Source organism: Ovis canadensis, chromosome 1, assembly GCF_042477335.2.
Source record: "Ovis canadensis isolate MfBH-ARS-UI-01 breed Bighorn chromosome 1, ARS-UI_OviCan_v2, whole genome shotgun sequence".
Classification (NCBI taxonomy): Eukaryota; Metazoa; Chordata; class Mammalia; order Artiodactyla; family Bovidae; genus Ovis; species Ovis canadensis.
The window spans coordinates 53,716,780-53,738,046 of record NC_091245.1 but is presented as its reverse complement, the minus strand read 5'-3'; the positions used below and the strand labels follow the sequence as shown (position 1 = coordinate 53,738,046).

Here is a 21,267-nt window from a genome sequence, read left to right as displayed (position 1 = left end):
CCTGAAACCCCGTCTCACCTCCCTCCCCATCCCATCCTTTAGGGTCATCCCAGTGCACCAGCCCTGAGCACCCTGTCTCATGCATCAAACCTGGACTGTTGATCTATTTCACATATGGTAATATACATGTTTCAATGCTATTCCCTCAAATCATCCCACCCTCGCCTTCTCCCACAGAGTCCAAAAGTCTGTTCTTTACATTTGCGTCTCTTTTGCTGTCTCACACATGCAGTCATCAGTCATCATTACCATCTTTCTAAATTCCATACATATGCGTTAGTATACTGTATTGGTGTTTTTCTTTCTTATTTACCTCACTCTGTATAATAGGCTCCAGTTGCTTCCACCTCATTAGAACTGATTCAAGTGCATTCTTTCTAATAGCTGAGTAATACTCCATTGTGTATATGTGCCGCAGCTCTCCTATCCATTCATCTGCTGATGGACATCTAAGTTGCTTCCATGTCCTGGCTATTATAAACAGGGCTGTGATGAACATCGGGGTACACGTGTCTCTTTCAATTCTGGTTTCGTCAATGTGTATGCCCAGCAGTGGGATTGCTGGGTCATGTGGCAGTTCTATTTCCAGTTTTTTAAGGAATCTCTACACTGTTCTCCATAGTGGCTGTACTAGTTTGCATTCCCACCAACAGTGTAAGAGGGTTTCCTTTTCTTTGCATCCTCTCCAGCATTTATTGTTTGTAGACATTTTGATAGCAGCCATTCCGACCGGCATGAGATGGTACCTCATTGTGGTTTTGATTTGCATTTATCTGATAATGAGTGATGTTGAGCATCTTTTCATGTGTTTGTTAGCCATCTGTATGTCTTCTTTGAAGAAATGTCTGTTTAGTTCTTTGGCCCATTTTTTGATTGGGTCGTATATTTTTCTGGAATTGAGCTGCAGGAGTTGCCTATATATTTTTGAGATTAATTCTTTGTCAGTTGCTTCATTTGCTATTATTTTCTCTCATTCTGAAGGCTGTCTTTTCACCTTGCTTATAGTTTCCTTTGTTGTGCAAAAGCTTTTAAGTTTAATTAGGTCCCATTTGCTTATTTTTGCTTTTATTTCCATTTCTCTGGGAGGTGGGTCATAGAGGATCCTGCTGTGATTTATGTCAGAGAGTGTTTTGCCTATGTTCTCCTCTAGGAGTTTTATAGTTTCTGGTGTTATGTTTAGATCTTTAATCCATTCTGAGTTTATTTTTGTGTATCCTGTTAGAAATTGTTCGAATTGCATTCTTTTACAAGTGGTTGACCAGTTTTCCCAGCACCACTTGTTAAAGAGATTGTCTTTACTCCATTGTATATTTTTGCCTCCTTTGTCAAAGATAAGGTGTCCATAGGTGCATGGATTTATCTCTGGGCTTTCTATTTTGTTCCATTGATCTATATTTCTGTCTTTGTGCCAGTACCACAAGTACATATGTACTACAAGTCCTTTAATAGATAAGTAATTTGCAAATATTTTATCCCATTCTGTGGATGGTCTTTTCACTTTCTTAACAGTGTCCTTTCAAGCACAAAATTTTTAATTTTGATGAAATCCAGTTTACCTGCTTTGCTATTGTTGTTGCTAATGCTTCTGGTGTCAAGATCATGAAAATTTATTCTTGTGTATTTCTCTAGGAATTTTATAGTTTTATTTCCTGTGTTTAAGTCTATAATCCACTTTGTTAATTTTTGTTTATTGTATGAGGTAGTGTCCAACTTCATTCTTTTATACTTGATATACAGTTGTACTAGCATCCTTTGTTGAAAGGGTGATCTTTATTAAACACAAGTATAATAGTTTCATTTCATTTCACACTTGAAGTTCTTTAGTAGTTAACTGTTGAGTATAGTAGTGATTTCTAGACTTGGACCCCATGAACCAGCAAAGTAAAATAATTTTGGAAGGCTTAGATAAAGTTGCAAGCTTTTTATTATTATTCAAGAGAGCAATAGGTAAATAGTATTTATAATTTCTCTACATAATTTAACAAGAATATATTTTATATAGATGTATAATAATGTCAGAAGTGAAATATTTTAAGTAAATTTAGCTTTATTAAAAATTCAGCAGATTGCCTTTTTTTTTTTCTTGTGTTCCTATGTACTGCTGGAAATATTTACCACAGTCTGTCATTTGTGAAACATCATGAATTTCCCTGCCTGACAAGCTTCATTTCTTGTCATGTTCCTCCTACACATCTTATGATACAACATACTGAACAAACATGACTTAGTTTATCTTCTTTGCTTCTGGCTAGAAATGCCCCCACCCAATCTCATTCTCCAAATGGCAGGAGCATACATACAAACTCGAATACAATTTTAATGGCATAATAGTGATAAAAAGGCCATAGGAGTGCAAGAGTTAGTTTCTAGCTTATATGATCTACATTTCTTGGGAAAGGAGTTAGAATAGCCAATGCAAAAACCTAATGGAATCTCAACATCACTTATTAACTATGGACAAGACTTCACATTTCTTAGATTCAGATTTACTACCTATAATTAAAGATAATACTATCTCTCCTACAGAGTTTCTGTGAGGATCAAATGATTTTAAAAATGTAAGCTACCCAGTTGCAAAGCTAGATGCATGGTAGTTGATTAGTAAATGTCATTTGCCTGCCTCTCAGCCCCAAGTTAGGGCTTCCCGGGTGGTAAAGAATCTGTCTGCCAATGCAGGAGATGCAAAAGGTGCAGCTTCAATCCCTGGGTTGGGAGGATAATATGGAGTAGAAAGTGGCAACCGCCCCGATATTCTTGTCTGAAAAATTCCATGGACAGAGGAGCCTGGTGGGCTACAGTCCACGAAGCTGCAAAGAGTCAAACATGATTGAGCCCTGCACACACACACATACATGGTTCCGTATTGGTAGTTTGGAACCCTGACTATACATAGAATCACTTGGGTAGTTGAAAAAAACCCATGTCCCACTGACATGCTAATCCTAAAATTCACATGAAAATTCAAGGGAAACACTCTTGAAAAAGAAGACAGAAGGTTGGAGAACTCATACTTTTTGGTTTCAAAATTTGTTCCATACAGCTATATCAATTGATTTTTCACAAGACAGCTAACACAATTCAATAGAGGGAAAACAGTTTCTTCTACAAACAGTGCTGGGACAGTTGGATACCTGCATAAAAAAAGAATGAAGTTCTTCACATGATACACAAAAATTAACTAAAAATTCATCAGAAGGGTAAGAGCTAAAACTGTAAAACTCTTAAAAAGACAATACCGAAGTAAATGTTTTTGACCTTGGCTTATGGCAAGGTTTCTTAGATATAATACCAAAAGCACAAATGACAAAAGAAATAATCAGTAAACTGGACTTCATCAAAATTAAAATATTTTGTGCTTGAAAAGGCACTGTTAAGAAAGTAGAAAGACTCCCAACAGAATTTGAGAATATATTTCTAGATTATATATTTGAAAAGGAACTTGTCTGCAGAATATATAAAGAATAATTACAGCTCAGTAATAAAAAGCTGAATTAAAATGAACAAAAGATTTGAATAGGCAGTTCTTTAAAGATGATACACAAATGGCCAATAAACATATGAAAAGTTGCTCAACATTATTAGGCATCAAGGGAGTACAAATCAAACCCACAATGAGACAATGTTTTATAACCATTTGTGTGACTATTACCAAAGGTTCGATAATAATGAAAGTTGACAAAAATGTAGAAACTGGAACTCTCATACATTGCTGCTCGGGATATAAAATGATAGAGCTGCTCCAAAAAACAATCTGGGAGTTTCTCAAAATGTTCAGCATAGAGTTAGCAAGTGACCCAGCAATTCTAGTTCTAGGTATATACCCTAGAGAAACAAAAACATATGTCACACAAAGACTTGTACATGAATGCACATAGCAGCATTATTCCCAAAAGTCAAAAAAGTATCAACAACCCAAATGTCTACTGATTGATAAATGAATAAATAAGATGTATTGGTATATATCCGTATAATGGAATAGTTCTCTGTCACAAAAATTAAAGTACCAATGCATATTATGTTTTGATAAACCTTAAAAACATTAGGCTAAGTGAAAGAAGATAGTCAAAAAGGCCACATATTATATAATTCTACTGATATGAAAGATTCAGAATAATCAAATATATACAGACAGACTGGAGAAGGAAATGGCAAGCCATTCCAGTATTCTTGCCTGGAGAATCCCATGGACAGAAGAGCCTGGTGGGCTACAGTCCATGGGGTCACAAAGAGACACGACTGAGTGACTAACACACATAGAGACAGAAAATAGATTAGTGGTTGCCTAGAACTCAGAGGGATTAAGGGTATTGGGAGTGACTGCTAATGGGTACAGTTTCTTTTGGAGGATGATAAAAAGTGTTCTAAAATTGATTGTGCTGATTGCTGCACAACTCTAAACAGAGGGAAAAGCACTGAATTGTGTGCTTTAAATGGGCAAATTATGGCATGTGAATTACACATGTATGCATGCTAAGTCGCTTCAGTTGTGTCTGACTCTTGGCAACCCTTTGAACTGTATAGCCCACCAAGCTGCTTTGTCCATGCGATTCTCCAGGCAAGAATACTGGAGTGGGTTGCCATGCCACCCTCCAGGGGATCTTCCCGACCCAGGGATGGAATCTATGACTCCTGCACTGGCAGGCAGGTTCTTTACCAGTAGCACCACTGGGGAAGCCCAATGTGAACTATATACCTCCATAAACCCTAACAATAACCCACTCCCAGAGTTTCTGATTCAGTTGTTCTGGCACCTTGGTCTTAAAAATAATAGATCTCTAGTAATTCTCACGTGTACTTTTTCAACTTCTTCCTTTAATTTCCCCGGTCCATCTACTTTAGAAACATTTATTCAGTCTACAGCTTGTGCGCCTTCTGTGTACCTCTTGTCTTCTCACTGTTCCCCCAGTTGTTCAGTGTCTTTCTCCTCCCTAATCCAAATCAGATCAACATGTTTTACCTTCTTTGGATCTGATTCAAATGACATCTATAGGAGACCTTAAATGACTAGCCCCTCTTTGCTTTGCTCAATGGGTCCTTTCTCCACATATGATTTGTTCATATGTGCTCCTTAGAATCACCAACTTAAGTTTGCAAGCAGGAAGAACATTTTAAGAAAAGGGAAGAAGCTGTCTACACCAGCTCCATCATTTCGTTTTACAGCTGATACAAATGAGGTCCTGAGGAAACAATTCAATTCCAAATGAGGGGACAATTCAATTCCAAGTATTTGCCTACTTTACACTGTTGTATTTACTGATATTAAAAAATTATCTCACATAATACATTGTTATATTTATTTATGTTAAAAATCATCTCATATAATACATTGTTGTATTTATTGATATTAAAAAATTATCTTGTAACTTTTAATGTATTTATCTGCTTGATTAGATTACAGTCTTCTTGAAGATATACAGTAATTTCATTTTGCATGAATTTTCTGTGCCTGTTAGCAATAAAATATATGTTTAACCTAATAAGTTGACATTTCCAATGTCTTCCTGAAGTCCCTTCTTATATTATTCAAGGAAGCTTTTACTTTTACAGTCATTAAGGCTATTTTATAAGAGGGAATAATCAAGTAGTCTGTTTCCATTATACAGAAGAGAAAGAATTTAACCTGTCAAAGGGGACATTTAGGCAACCTTGGACAAATCAGTCAACTTTTCTGAACCTCAGTTTCTAACTATAAAATGACAGAATATTAATCATATATGTTTTTTGTGAGTATAAGTTAATGCTTACTAATATTTAGGAAGTACTTAAAAACTCCCAATACTGTGGTATCTGCTCAGGAAATATTAGTTATTTTTATCATCATAGTCTTTATGATTACTGGAAGTATTTCTAGCCTGGAATCAGTTCTTAGCAACTCAAAGATTACTATACTGTTGGAATTTATTTTTGCTTCAGAGCATTAAAACTGCTGTTCACTGGTCTATTTGAATTAATACAATTTCTCAGACAATTTTCATTCAATAAGTATAAATGACTATAAAACTACATGCAACAAATGTTCAAGATGCTAATTTCCACCTGTCCTTGCATCATTTCATATGTCTAAAGGAACTGGTCCGTCTAGTCAAGGCTATGGTTTTTCCAGTAGTCATGTATGCATGTGAGAGTTGGACTGTGAAGAAGGCTGAGTGCCAAAGAATTGATGCTTTTGAACTGTGGTGTTGGAGAAGACTCTTGAGAGTCCCTTGGACTGCAAGGAGATCCAACCAGTCCATTCTGAAGGAGATCAACTCTGGGAATTCTTTGGAAGGAATGATGCTTAAGCTGAAACTCCAGTACTTTGGCCACCTCATGAGAAGAGTTGACTCATTGGAAAAGACTCTGATGCTGGGAGGGATTGAGGGCAGGAGTAGAAGGGGATGACAGAGGATGAATATGGCTGGATGGCATCACTGACTCGATGGACATGACTCTGAGTGAACTCCAGGAGTTGGTGATGGACAGGGAGGCCTGGCGAGCTGCGATTCATGGGGTCGCAAAGAGTTGGACATGACTGAGCGACAGAATTGAACTGAACTGAAAGGAACTGGCTTTATTAACCAAGTAAACATCCTCATTTCAGCAACAGAGAAGGAAGAGCCTCTGTCCCCAGGTAGCATTACCTCCATCAAGCAGTAGCATGCTCTAAGGGGGAGAGGTGTCTTCATTAGTTTTCTTCTACCAATTTTCATGTTGAAATTCTGTCTTGAAGCTGAGTAAAGCTGGATTAATTGGGTTTTCCCCCTTGTAGCAGAAGTTTTGGGGAAGAAGTGTATCTTGAAGTCTAATTACATATCTTCACTGTAACCGGAGAAACTTAACATTCACAGATGCACTTTATCTGTCAAATATAAAGACAATTGCAAATGCTGCCCATAAAGGTGGAGATATAGTATCTACTTTCATAAATTGTTGCTGTTTCTCTGTGTTTATTACTCCATAGCTAAGTAAGGAGATATTATAACTCCCAGGAGTTTGGTATTTTTCTCCCTATGTTCTATATGATGAAGAAGGAGAGAGAGTGATAAGAATATTCTCTTACTAACACATTGCCAATTGGTATACTGTACTTGATTCACAAAACTATGAAACTAACATTAACTATTTTAATCAATTTCTGAAAATTTTTTTAAAGCTAACAGACCAAGACATCATATTATTGTTACTTTTTGTGTACAGTTCTCTTGGTACAGTAACTTTTCCATAATTGTATGAATATGTGCATATAATTAGGATTGATATTCAGAAGCAGGACTCCTCAGCAACCATCACAACCATATTTCTACCCTGACCTGACATTTTACCACCAAGAGCAATTATACTGAAATAATTTTGCAATATAGAAGCTCTAATTATTGAACAGAATATAGTTTCTTTGCTGAGCATCATAACTACAAAAGGTTTTACATGTATATAAGTCTCAAAAAGGATGCAATTACCTAAGATGAATAAAAACAGGAAAAATCAAAAGTGGTGCTAAGGGAATAAGAGAAGTTGCATTCTTCACCACCATCAGCTCTACCCAAGACAGCGTCTAGGAAGACAAGCCCTCCTGGTTCACAAGCAGTACCCAGTTACCTGGAGCAATGAGGGGCCTATTTCCTAAATGACTCTGGATACAGGTCTCACCAAGTTTGTAGGCAAATGGCCAGTATGAGTCACCTCAAAAAAGGTCATGGTACTGGATCAAGTTACCTCAGAAATTGTTGGCTGATTGGAAGTTCTTCTATCCCCTTACTTCATGGTCCAAAATAAGCAGAACTAATACTTGCACCCTCTTCATTTCCCACTATTCATATCTTTTGCTATTATTACACATTTTACATATTTCATTTTAAAAACGTAGAAATATAGAAAAAGTGAAAGAAATAAAGAAATCGTGAACTAAATACACAAAGATCTAAAAAGAAGTGCATGTAAAGTAAAATAAAAATAACAATTCCTCAAAAACCTTAAGGTTTCTTGCAATTTAGGAAGAGACCTAGGTCTCTCTTTGAAATACTCTTGATAACCAGTATATATTATTTTAAGAGGTGAAAGATGTTTTAACATTAGAAAATCTATTAATATATTACATAACATTAATAAAGAATAAATAATCCATGAGAATCTTGACAGATGATAAAAAATATTTAAATTTAATATTCATTTATGTTTAACTCAGTAAATTGGGATACAAGGGAACTTTCTAAACTTGATAACTATTACCTATCAAAAATCTATAGCCAGGATCAAACTTAACAATAAAACTTAACAAAGTTACCGTTAGAGGCAGAGTAAGACAGTGGCTCAGAAGGTAAAGAATCTGCCTGCAATGTAAGAAACCTATATTTGATCCCTGGATTCACAACCCACTCTAGTATTCTTGTCTGGAGAATCTCATACACAGAGGAGCCTGGTGGGCTATAGTCCATGGGATCCAAAAGAGTCAGACAGGACTGAGAAATTTTCACTTTCAAAACAAGGATGCCTGCCATGACTACCTGTTTTTAACACTTTTAGGAGGTCTCAGTCAACATACTTAGAAAATAAAAATAAAATGAGGTACATAATGGAAAGAAACAAAATTATATTTTTGTTTTATAAATGATTAGTTTGTTTGCATAAATAATCCATGAGAATCTACAGACCATTAAAATTAGTCAATGTTCAGCAAGGTAGCTGGATATATGATCAACCTAAAAATAATAATGGGATTTCTACACAGCAATAATAATTCATTTGAGAATAATAATATTTAGAAGTACCTCATTTATAATAACAGGAAACTAAAGTATAGCTAAGAAAAAATATAGCAAATATGTATTGATCTTTATGGAATAAATTATGAAAGTACTTTCTGATTGACTGAAAGAACTGAATAGATAGAGAGGTATACCAAGTTTATGGATAAGAAGACTCAAATTAATCCATGTATAAGGGTAATGACGTTCAAATTTTTGACAGCATTTTTCATGAGACATTATAAGCCAGACTTCAAATTCATTTGAAAGAGCACAAAAAGTCAATAATAGTGAAGATCATTTTCAAGAAGAAAAGGGTCAACGTGTCCCAAACTATGAGATATCACAATTAGTAGTAATAATAGTGATACAACTAAAAATAAAGCAGCTAACTTTCATTGAGCATTTATTAAATGCCAGGCAAAATGTTTTCATGTATTAGGAGTTTGGTACAATTATTGTCACTATTTTAGTTAAGAAATAAATGAGGCCATAAAGAATTAAGGATTTCTCTCAAGGTACCAAGGTGAAGAGTCAATGACAGAGTTAGGATCCAAATCCAAGCAGCTCCTGAGCCCTGCCCCTAACCATAAGCAATAGAGGCCATAAAGCTATGGTGATACACAGGGACATAGGGACGAAAAACAGCCACTGAAACACAGTAGTAAAACCAGAAAGTGACCCATGCATAAATGGAAACTTGGTATCAATCAGTGTCCAAAAAGGAAGCATTCAACTGAGACTGTTGGTTATCCACATGAAAAACATAAAATAAAATTCCTTTAGGCTCCACCTGGACTAATAGGGAAGCAGAAACTTGAGCTTTTTCACAAAAGAAAATATGATGCAATATCTAATATTTTAGAGATAAAAAGAAGGATCTTTTAGCAAGAGCCATAAAAAGCCCAAACCACAAAAGTCACTGTTGGTATATTTTACTATATTACAATGCAATACTTCCATTCATAAAGCTACATTGTAAACAACATAAATAGTCAAGCAACAGTGGGGGGAAGAAATCTGCACTGTGTTTTAACAAGAGCGGACTGTTATCCAGAATATGTAAAGAATTTTACAAATTAATAGGATTGCTATCTGGAATATAAAAAGAAATTTATAAATCAATCAGGAAAAACTCAGCCCCCTGTTCCCCTCAAAAGGGCAATGGGTGTGAAAAGGCAATTTTAATCAAAAGAAAGCTGATTGCACAACAAACCTTTTGAAGGATCCTCAGCCTTCCCCATTGTCAGGGAAATACACCATAAAACAATGAGATAGCATTTCGCACCAACAGACTGACAAAAATCAGGATCTGATACCAAGTGTTGAATACAGACACAATTTCTTTCATCCACTACATTTTATAGAACTTTGTCAAAAACAAAGAAAACAGAAAAAATATACCTCTCTCACCCTGTAATTTTATTTCTGCGTATATACCTTAGAACAAGAAACTCTCACATGTGTGACAAAGAAATACGTAGAAGAATGTTAGTCACAGGTAACATTATTTGGAATAAAAATAGGAAAGGACTGAAACAATCAAAATATTTACTGAGAGAAAAAATAAAACTAAATTGTGGTATATTTATATAGTGAAACACTGCTGCTGCTGCTGCAATGTTGCTTCAGTCATGTCTGACTCTGTGCGACCCATAAACAGCAGCCCACCAGGCTCGTCTGTCCCTGGGATTCTCCAGATAAGAATACTGGAGTGGGTTGCCATTTCCTTCTCCAATGCATGCATGCATCCTCGGTTGCTTCAGTCGTGTCCGACTCTGTGCAACCCTATGGTCAGCAGCCCATTAGGCTCCACTGTCCACAGGATTCTCTAGGCAAGGGTACTGGATGGAGTGGGTTGCCATTTCCCTCTCCAGAGCTACATAAAAAAATATGGTTAAATATCAATAACATGATAGTTCAGAAATACTGACTAATGATACTTTTAATATTCACACAATTCATAACAATGAATTTCACCTTTTTCTCAAGTGCTCATGGAACCTTCTCCAGGATAGATCACATCCTGGACCATAAATCTAACCTTGATAAATTAAAAAAATTCGAAATCATTCCAAGCATCTTTTCTGACCATAATGCATTAAGATTAGATCTCAATTACAGGAGAAAAACTATTAAAAATTCCAACATATGGAGGCTGAACAACACACTTCTGAATAACCAACAAATCACAGAAGAAATCAAAAAAGAAATCAAAATATGCATAGAAACTAATTAAAATGAAAACACAACAACCCAAAACCTGTGGGACACTATAAAAGCAGTGCTAAGAGGAAAGTTCATAGCAATACAGGCATTCCTCAAGAAACAAGAAAAAAGTCAAATAAATAACCTAACTCTACACCTAAAGCAACTAGAAAAGGAAGAAATGGAGAACCCCAGAGTTAGTAGAAGGAAAGACATCTTAAAAATTAGGGCAGAAATAAATGCAAAATAAACAAAAGAGACCATAGCAAAAATCAACAAAGCCAAAAGCTGGTTCTTTGAAAGGATAAATAAACTTGACAAACCATTAGCCAGACTCATCAAGAAACAAAGAGAGAAAAATCAAATCAATAAAATTAGAAATGAAAACAGAGAGATCACAACAGACAACACAGAAATACAAAGGATCTTAAGAGACTACTATCAGCAATTATATGCCAATAAAATGGACAATGTGGAAGAAACAGAAAATCTTAACAGAACCATCACAAGCACGGAAATTAAAACTGTAATCAGAAATCTTCCAGCAAACAAAAGCCCAGGTCCAGACGGCTTCATAGCTGAATTCTACCAAAAATTTCGAGAAGAGCTAACACCTATCCTACTCAAACTCTTCCAGAAAATTGCAGAGGAAGGTAAACTTCCAAACTCATTCTATGAGGCCACCATCACCCTAATACCAAAACCTGACAAAGATGCCACAAAAAAAGAAAACTACAGGCCAATATCACTGATGAACATAGATGCAAAAATCCTCAACAAAATTCTAGCAATCAGAATCCAACAACACATTAAAAAGATCATACACCATGACCAAGTGGGCTTTATCCCAGGGATGCAAGGATTCTTCAATATTTGCAAATCAATTAATGTAACTCACCACATTAACAAATTGAAAAATAAAAGCCATATGATTATCTCAAAAGATGCAAGAAGGCCTTTGACAAAATTCAACATCCATTTATGATAAAAACTCTCCAGAAAGCAGGAATAGAAGGAACATACCTCAACATAATAAAAGCTATATATGACAAACCCACAGCAAACATTATCCTCAATGGTGAAAAATGAAAGCATTTCCCCTAAAGTCAGGAACAAGACAAGGGTGCCCACTTTCACCGCTACTATTCAACATAGTTCTGGAAGTTTTGGCCACAGCAATCAGAGCAGAAAAAGAAATAAAAGGAATCCAAATTGGAAAAGAAGAAGTAAAACTCTCACTGTTTGCAGATGACATGATCCTCTACATAGAAAACCCTAAAGACTCCACCAGAAAATTACTAGAGCTAATCAATGAATATAGTAAAGTTGCACGATATAAAATCAACACACAGAAATCTCTTGCATTCCTATACACTAATAATGAGAAAAGTAGAAAAAGAAATTAAGGAAACAATTCCATTCACTGTTGCAACGAAAAGAATAAAATATCTTTATATTTTATTTAGGAATATATCTACCTAAAGAAACTAAAGACCTATATATAGAAAACTATAAAACACTGATGAAAGAAATCAAAGAGAACACTAATAGATGGAGAAATATACAATGGTCATGGATTGGAAGAATCAATATAGTGCAAATGAGTATACTACCCAAAGCAATCTACAGATTAAGTGCAATCCCTATCAAGCGACCAGTGATATTTTTCACAGAGCTAGAACAAATAATCTCAAGATTTGTATGGAAGTACAAAAAACCTCGAATAGCCAAAGCAATCTTGAGAAAGAAGAATGGAACTGGAGGAATCAATTGCCTGACTTCAGGCTCTACTACAAAGCCACAGTCATCAAGACAGGGTGGTACTGGCACAAAGACAGAAATACAGATCAATGGAACAAAATAGAAAGCCCAGAGATAAATCCACACACCTATGGACACCTTATCTTTGAAAAAGGAGGCAAGAATATACAATGGAGAAAAGACAATCTCTTTAACAAGTGGTGCTGCGAAAACTGGTCAACCACTTGTAAAAGAATGAAAGTAGATCACTTTCTAACACCACACACAAAAATAAACTCAAAATGGATTAAAGATCTAAATGTAAGACCAGGAACTATAAAACTCCTAGAGGAAAACATAGGCATAACACTCTCAGACATAAATCACAGCAGGATCCTCTATGATCTACCTCCTGGAATTCTGGAAATAAAAGCAAAAATAAACAAATGGGATCTAATTAAAATTAAAAGCTTCTGCACAACAAAGGAAAATATAAGCAAGGTGAAAAGACAGCCTTCAGAATGGGAGAAAATAATAGCAAATGAAGCAACTGACAAACAACTAATCTCAAAAATATACAAGCAACACCTGCAGCTCAATTCCAGAAAAGTAAACGACCCAATCAAAAAATGGGCCAAAGAACTAAATAGACATTTCTTCAAAGAAGACATACGGATGGCTAACAAACACATGAAAAGATGCTCAACATCACTCATTATTAGAGAAATGCAAGTCAAGACCACAATGAGGTACCACTTCACACCAGTCAGAATGGCTCCAATCCAAAAGTCTGCAAGCAATAAATGCTGGAGAAGGTGTGGAGAAAAGGGAACCCTCTTGCACTGTTGGTGGGAATGCAAACTAGTACAGCCACTATGGAGAAGAGTGTGGAGATTCCTTAAAAAATTGCAAATAGAACTGCCTTATGACCCAGCAATCCCACTGCTGGGCATACACACTGAGGAAACCAGAACTGAAAGAGACACATGTACCCCAATGTTCATCACAGCACTGTTTATAATAGCCAGGACATGGAAGCAACCTAGATGTCCATCAGCAGATGAATGGATAAGAAAGCTGTGGTACATATACACAATGGAGTATTACTCAGCCATTAAAAAGAACACATTTGAATCGGTTCTAATGAGGTGGATGAAACTGGAGCTGATTATACAGAGTGAAGTAAGCCAGAAAGAAAAACACCAATACAGTATACTAACACATATATATGGAATTTAGGAAGATGGTAATGATGACCCTGTATGTGAGACAGCAAAAGAGACACAGATGTGTACAGCGAACTTTGGACTCTGAGGGAGAGGGAGAGGGTGGGATGATTTGGGAGAACGGCATTGAAACATGTATACTATCATGTAAGAAATGAATCGCCAGTCTATGTTTGATGCAGGATTCAGGATGCTTTGGGCTGGTGCATGGGGATGATCCAGAGAGATGGTATGGGGAGGGAGGTGGGAGGGGGATTCATGTTTGGGAACTCATGTACACCCATGGTGGATTCATGTCAATGTATGGCAAAACCAATACAGTAAAGTAAAATAAAGTAAAAATAAAAATTAAGAAACTATATATATATAATAATATTAAAATATACTATGATATGGTCCTCTGTCCAAGGGATTCTCCAGGCAAGAATACTGGAGTGGATTGCCATGCCCTTCTCCAGGGTATTCTTTTTTCCCTGACACAGGGATTGAAGCTGCGTCTCTTTATCTCTCCTGAATTGACATGCAGGTTCTTTAACACTAGCGCACCTGGGAGGCCCATAATAAAATATTTATATACAGTTAGAAAACATATAAAATAATAGTGCTTATGGATATGTAAATAGTCATAGTAGCAGGTTGACCAAAATGAGATCGTATGGAAAAACTTGAACTTTTTGGCCAACGCAATATATTAAACAATATATTCTCCAGGCAAGAATACTGGAGTGGATTCCCATTCCCTTCTCCAGAGGATCTTCCTGACTCAGGGATCAAACCTGCATCTCCTGCATTGTGGGTGGATTCTTTACCACTGAGCCATTGTGGAAGCCCTGGATATATGTTTAGTCATAGTATAAAAACATACTAGACGGGTAAACCCAAATTCAGGATACTAGTTTACTCCAGTGAGAGAAAGGAAGGAGCACATACTAGGGAAGGGGACACAGGGACTTCAATTATATCTGAGATGTTTCGTTTGTCAAAATGCAATAATCTCCACAGACCACAAGGGTGGATGGCAAAGTCTGTGAATCTGACAGAGTTGGGTAGTGAGTATTTGAATAATCAGTATTTTATTTCAATCATACTTCTTTTTATATTTGAAATATTTTTAATAAATAAAAAGGAGTTATTATAAATATACAATTTTAATTATCAGAGTCCTATTTTCCCAGGAGGTTGTGATTATATGATTTCAGAGCTAGCTTCTCTCTTCGTTGAGAAGCCAACCAGATCACGAGTGAGGCAATATTTATTTTATGCCTGCCATTTATCTCCAACAACTGCGATGCTGAAGAAAACTCTTGAGAGTCCCTTGGATTGCAAGCTTCAATACTTTGGCCACCTGATGCAAAGAACTGACTCATTAGACAAGACCCTGATGCTGGGAAAGATTGAAAGCAGGAGGAGAAGGGGACGACAGAGGATGAGATGCTTGGATGGCATCACCGACTCAATGGACATGAAGCTCTGGGAGTTGGTGATGGATAGGGAAGCCTGGCATGCTGTGGTTCATGGGGTCACAAAGAGTCGGACACAACTGTGTGACTGAACTGAACTGCCATTTATCAGGCACAGAGCGAGGTCCTGGCAATACAGTGTGAGAGACCCAACCAAAGAGAGTGTTTGTATATATATATATATATATATATATATATATATATTCCAGGGGGATTAAAAATGTACATCTGCTAATCATGATAAATGCCCAGGAGGGAAGAGCAGAGAACTCTGACTGAATAACTGTGGGGAGGGCACATGCTGTGGCAGGTTTGGCTGCCAGAAATTATTCACATACCCTTTTCTTCCTTGCTTTCCTCCACGATAGAGGTGGAGAAGCTAATCATGATTTTCCAGACTCTCTTGCATGCAGCACAGTTCTAACCAATTAGACATAGTTAGGCGACTCTGGGAATAGGGGCGTCTCCCAAAGAAGAAAGCCCTTCTGCTCCCTTAGCTCCTTGCATGCCACTCTGCCTGCAGCACAGATGTGATGCTGGGCATGGAACAGACATCTTGACATGACGAAGATGGAAGCCATATGTTCTGGGGGTGGAGCAGAGGGGCAGGTTCCTGGGCTCTTGATGCTGTGGCTGAGTCATGGTATGGGCCGTGAGCTGTTTACTCTGAACTTCATTTTAGCAAGTTATAAAGATCTACTGGCTTGAGCCATTTTTAATAAGATTTCTTTCTGCAGCCCAAATCATTCCAAATACTTAACTTCTAGAAGATGTGACTTTTACTTTGAGAGGAGGGGTGTGAGAGGTAGCAAACCCTGCAGAAAGGAGTGTGGGACAGGGGAGGGGGAGGATGACAAGGCCAGCAGAGGAGGGGGCAAGTTTGAGGCCTGTATGAGGAACTCAGGAAAGACCCGTGACACTGGAGCTTGATAAATGGATCAATTTGCAACTGGCTGGGAATCTGAATATTTGACTCTCAGGTGCCAGGCTAAAAACTCTCAGGTGCCAGTTGATCTAGAAAGAAAGATGAAGGTTGTTGCTATTTTCAGAGACTCCCCTCTAGAAAACAAAGAATTAACATCTAACCATTTTGCTTGAATTTTTATGCTTGAATTTTTAAAAGTGAACTCTACCTAGTCCACCTTAAATCCAGAGATACAGCTTCCTCTACCCCTTCCTCCACCGCCAAGGGGAAAAAAAAATTAGCATCTCCCAATCCCCTTGACATAAAGTAAATTGCAATGATAGGATTTAACCAGAGCCTAGCCAACCGTGTCTCAGGCATTCCCTGTGTTACAAAGGTTTCCATTTTGTTCTGTATTTGTCTGAATGGAAAGAGGCAACTTCATTGTCGACAAGAGTCTGACTTGAACTACACAACAAAATTCTAGTTGCTTTAATCCTGTCCTCACTGGGCATTAAGGAAAGGGTTGGCTTACTTTCTAATGTGCTTCCTACTGGTCGATTTCCAGAATCTTATACTTTTATAGCAAACGAAGGTTATTTTATAAGACAGCATTTACTGCGCACCTGGGTAGGCAGAGTGCCGATTCAGGCAAGAAGCCCATTGCTTGGAAGAAAATGTGCATTTTCATCTGAAAAGTCTTAATTTGACAGGTATTCTGCCAGTTTCCACTTGGCTATTTTCGAATAGACCTGTATATTTATTATTAGTTTCTGGATCTCTCCCTCCTCTTTCAGCTTTCTGCAACTAAACTCTAGCTATCTAATCTTTTTGCTCTTTCATCCGAGTCCTCTCCTCAGGCGCCTGGATTCATTCACCCTTGTTATTCTCCGCACTTCTTCCAAACTGCCTGTGCTTCCCTAGGAACCAAGGTGGCGGGAACACAGCCTGAGGGGCCAGGTGCTACTCAGCAAGAACTGGCCACAGAGGAACTGTTACTCCGCGCCCTTCTGCACAGGCAGCCTCAGCCTGGACTTCCCTTTCATCCTGCCAGACTGCCTGGCTGCCCTGAATTTAATTTGCGACCGCTGTGCCCCCTGGGCCTACTTTGGCATCACCGCGTTCTGGTGTCGCCTTCCCCGAAAACAGCTCTATGTTTGGATTCTCTTCCCCCAGGTGTACTCACTGCCTTGCCTTTTTCAAATGCTCACAAAGTTATTATTCCCAGCCTACATCCCTCAAGTCTCAAAGGTTGTTTGCATTTTATTTCTGTTGCCTGAGCTGCTCACAATACTTTCCAAATTGGAACCATTAGTGAATTCCAAAAACATGCAGCCTCTTCCCTTTTTCCATCCAGGTCCTGAATAAGAATGTGTAAGTAAGAATCAGACCCACAGTTGTGCCAACAGTGGATCAGGCCACACTTATTAATCCTTCAGTGGTTACCCTGCCCGCTACCAGCAGCACTCAGAACATTCTCAGTTTAAAGGAGTTTTTCTGCTAATTTTAAACCCACATACTCAACCTTCCAAATATTTATTGGGAATTATGCTAGGTTGCTGTGAGAGATTCCAAATCATGTAAAAAACAATCATCACCCTTCTCTTTCAGAGGCTCCTAGAATCACAGAGTACACGTATACCGTGGAGATATTGCAGGTTTAATTTCAGACCACTACAGCAAAGCGAATATCACAATGCAGCAAGTCACACAGATTGTTTAGTTTCCCAATTCATATAAAAGTTATGCTTACACTGTGCTGTCATTGATGTGCAACAGCATTATGTCTAAAAAAACGATGTGCATAATACATGGTTAAAACATACTTTATTGCTGAAAAATGCTAACTATCTTTAGTGAGCTGTAATCTTTCTTGCTGGTGGAGGATCTTGCCTTCATGTTGATGATTGTTGGTTGATCAAAGTGGTGGCTGCTGAAAGCTGGGGTTCTTGTTGTTCAGTTGCTCAGTCATGTCTGACTCTTTGCAACCCAATGGATTGTAGCATGCCAGGCTTCCCTCTCCCAGAGCGTGCTCAAACTCATGTCCATTGAGTTGGTGATGCCATCCAACCATCTTGTCCTCTGTCGTCCCCTTCTCCTCCCACCCTCAATCTTTCTTAGCATCAGGGTCTTTTCAAATGAGTCAGCTCTTCAAATCAGGTGGTCAAAGTACTGGAGTTTCAGCTTCAGCTTAAGTCCTTCCAATGAATGTTCAGGGTTGATTTCCTTTAGAATTGGCTGGTTTGATCTCCTTGCAGTCCAAGGGACTTTCAAGAGTCTTCTCCAGCACCACAGTTCAAAAGCATCAATTTTTCGGCACTCAGCCTTCTTCACAGTCCAACTCTCACATCCATACATGACTACTGGAAAAACCGTAGCATTGACTAGACGGACCTTTGTTGGCAAAGTAAGTCTCCGTTTTTTTTAGTACACTGTCTAGGTTTGCATAGATTTTCTTCCAGGGAGCAAGCATTTTTTTAATTTCACAGCTGCAGTCACAATACGCAGTGATTTTGGAGCCAAAGAAAATAAAGTCTATCACTATTTCCATTGTTTCCCCATCTTTTTAGCATGAAGTGATGGGATCGGATGCCATGAACTTTTGTAATTGGAGTCAACCCTCTCAAACTCTACTTTATCAACTAAGTTTATGTAATATTCTAAATCCTATGTCATTATTTCAATATCAAGTTCACCTTCTTATATGGGTGTGGTTCATGGTGTTCCCAAATAATTATAATAGCAACATCAAAGGTCACTGATCATAGACCACCATAACAAATAAAATAATGAAAAAGTTTGAAATATTGTGAGAATTACCAAAAGGTGACAGAAAGACAAATTGAGAAAATGACTTTTGGAAAAATGGCACTGATAGATGTGTTTGAGGCAAGTTTGCCACAAAACTTCAATTTGTAAAATACATATATGTGTGTGTGTGTATATATATATATATATATATATAATAAAGCGAAAAACAATAAAATGAATGTGTGCATGCTAAGTCACCTCAGTTGTGTCTGACTCTGTGCGATGGTATGGACTGTAGCCCACCAGGCTCCTCTGTCCATGGGATTCTCCAGGCAAGAATGCTGGAGTGGGTTGCTGTGCCCTCCTCCCAGGGATCTTCCTGAAAGAGGGATTGAACCTGTGTCTCTTAGGTCTCCTGCAATGGCAGGTGAGTTCTTTACTAGTGCCACCTGGAAAGCCCAGTCATCTATCAATATATTTCAGCAATTGTAGTTTCAAAATATTCTTCAAACGCAACTATTCACCATCATCATAGCTGTCACCCTAGTCGTATCTATTTCCACTAAAATTTCACCCCAACTGATCTTACTCTTTCCACTCCCATTTCCCTCCAGTCCATTCTCAAATAGTATCCAGAGGAATCTTTTAAAAATATAAATCCTGCTTTAAAATCTTTAATTGTTTTATATTACTCTCAGCATAAAGTTCAAATTCCTTATCATGGCCCACAAGGCCGTGTACAGTCTGAGACCTATTAAGTCCACACATCAATTTTAAAGAAGAGTGCCCTGACCCTTGCTGTCCTTATAAAATTAATGTGTAAGATGCTGTCAGAGGGCCACACTTATTTCCTTAATAGCACCTTCCTCACTGTGAATTTCATATATTTTAATGTAATTGATTAATAACTAACTACCTCTCACACCAGATTATATGACACTTGAGGGCATAGATTATGTCAATCACTGATCACTGAATTCCCAGGGCATACTCTAATACCTGCAAGTAGAATGTGCTCAATAAATGTTCACAAATGAGTGAAAAGGAAGAAAAAATGTGAATTTTTGGCAAAGTTAAAAAGCGACCACCCTTCATAGGATTCCAATTAAGTAGATCCTCCCTGCACCCTCCTCCTTCTCCCAGTCTTTGAAATTCAAAGATCTGAGAATTACTGGTCTGTGGTTAAAAAGATAACTCAGCTTGGGGCTCTGGATATAATGGCCTACATGAACAGCCTTTAAAAGCTTGTGGGAGGTGATAGTAGGGTGAAGCCAGAGTGGGGCTGGTCCTCTGCTCTTTGAGATGGCAATTTCTTTGATCTAATTCTAGTTCTGGAGTTCTGAAAGTCTGGGCTTAGGCTCTTGAAGCCTTAAGTAAATGTCAGAAAAGGAGCAAAGAAACATGGTACCCATCTCAAGGTTAAGCTCTGCATTTTAGAAAAGTTTATTTGTAAATCTTACCCAATGTGCTGACAAAGTCTAAAGATAGAAAAGTTTATTTACGGTATAATCTTATCCATACACCAATTAGCTATACAGCATCTCAAATCATATCCTATGGACTATAAATTAGAAAAGCAAGATTCTAAGCCAACCAATCAGATTTACATTCCCTGTGGCAGGTTGTGTTACAGCACTTGGATTTTTCTATCAGATAATTTATTGAGATCCAGATGCTCCAATTTCTGATCTTCCCTGAGTAATTGTCAGGTACTGTTGTCCAAAAATAAGGCAGTTTGTACTTAACTGTAGGCTCCCACACTTGTCAAATGATCTCCAAAGAATATGAAATTGCTTGTCATCTCTGTTAAAATTTCACATGAGTAAGATATTGGCTATCTGTGTTGTAATTAAAAGCTCAATTAAAAGAAATTCTGAAATCATTATCAACTTTTTCAGGCATGAATCATCCTACCGAAAAGCAAGCTGTTTATAGCTTAGGATTTTCCTAGCATTCAAAAGGTGGTTGAATAGGCCGAAGGAAAGGATAAGGTGAGACTAATGTGGAAGCATCCTAAAGGAAGGCAAAAGCAAGAGGCAGACAGTGATATTACCTTCCAGGTAGCAATTCCTCTTGCTGACACTAGTGTGCATAACTGCAAATTCTCTAATTAGATCATGTCATTTCATTAACATTGAGGACCACTGTCCCTAATGAGTCTCTTCAAAATGAGCAAACGGGAGGTAGCTTATCATTATGCTTCTCATTTATACTATGCCTATCTACTAGAAGAATATTATTGGAAAAATTAATAGGAT

At 37.6% G+C, this 21,267-nt stretch overlaps 1 protein-coding gene across 5 annotated transcripts in view; it reads right to left on the bottom strand.

Annotated features, from left to right (window-relative positions):
• ST6GALNAC3 (ST6 N-acetylgalactosaminide alpha-2,6-sialyltransferase 3) overlaps window positions 1–21,267 on the bottom strand; it is a 639,342-nt gene that overhangs the window by 112,981 nt on the left and 505,094 nt on the right. Inside the window, exon 5 of one of the 5 annotated variants that reach the window (XM_069594955.1) lies at window positions 6,525–6,838. The exons of the other annotated variants lie outside the window; for them this stretch is intronic. Coding sequence (XP_069451056.1) covers window positions 6,815–6,838 — 24 coding nt within the window. The 3' untranslated portion in view covers window positions 6,525–6,814. Of the gene's footprint in view, window positions 1–6,524; window positions 6,839–21,267 lie in introns of those variants that run through there. 5 annotated transcript variants of the gene reach the window in all.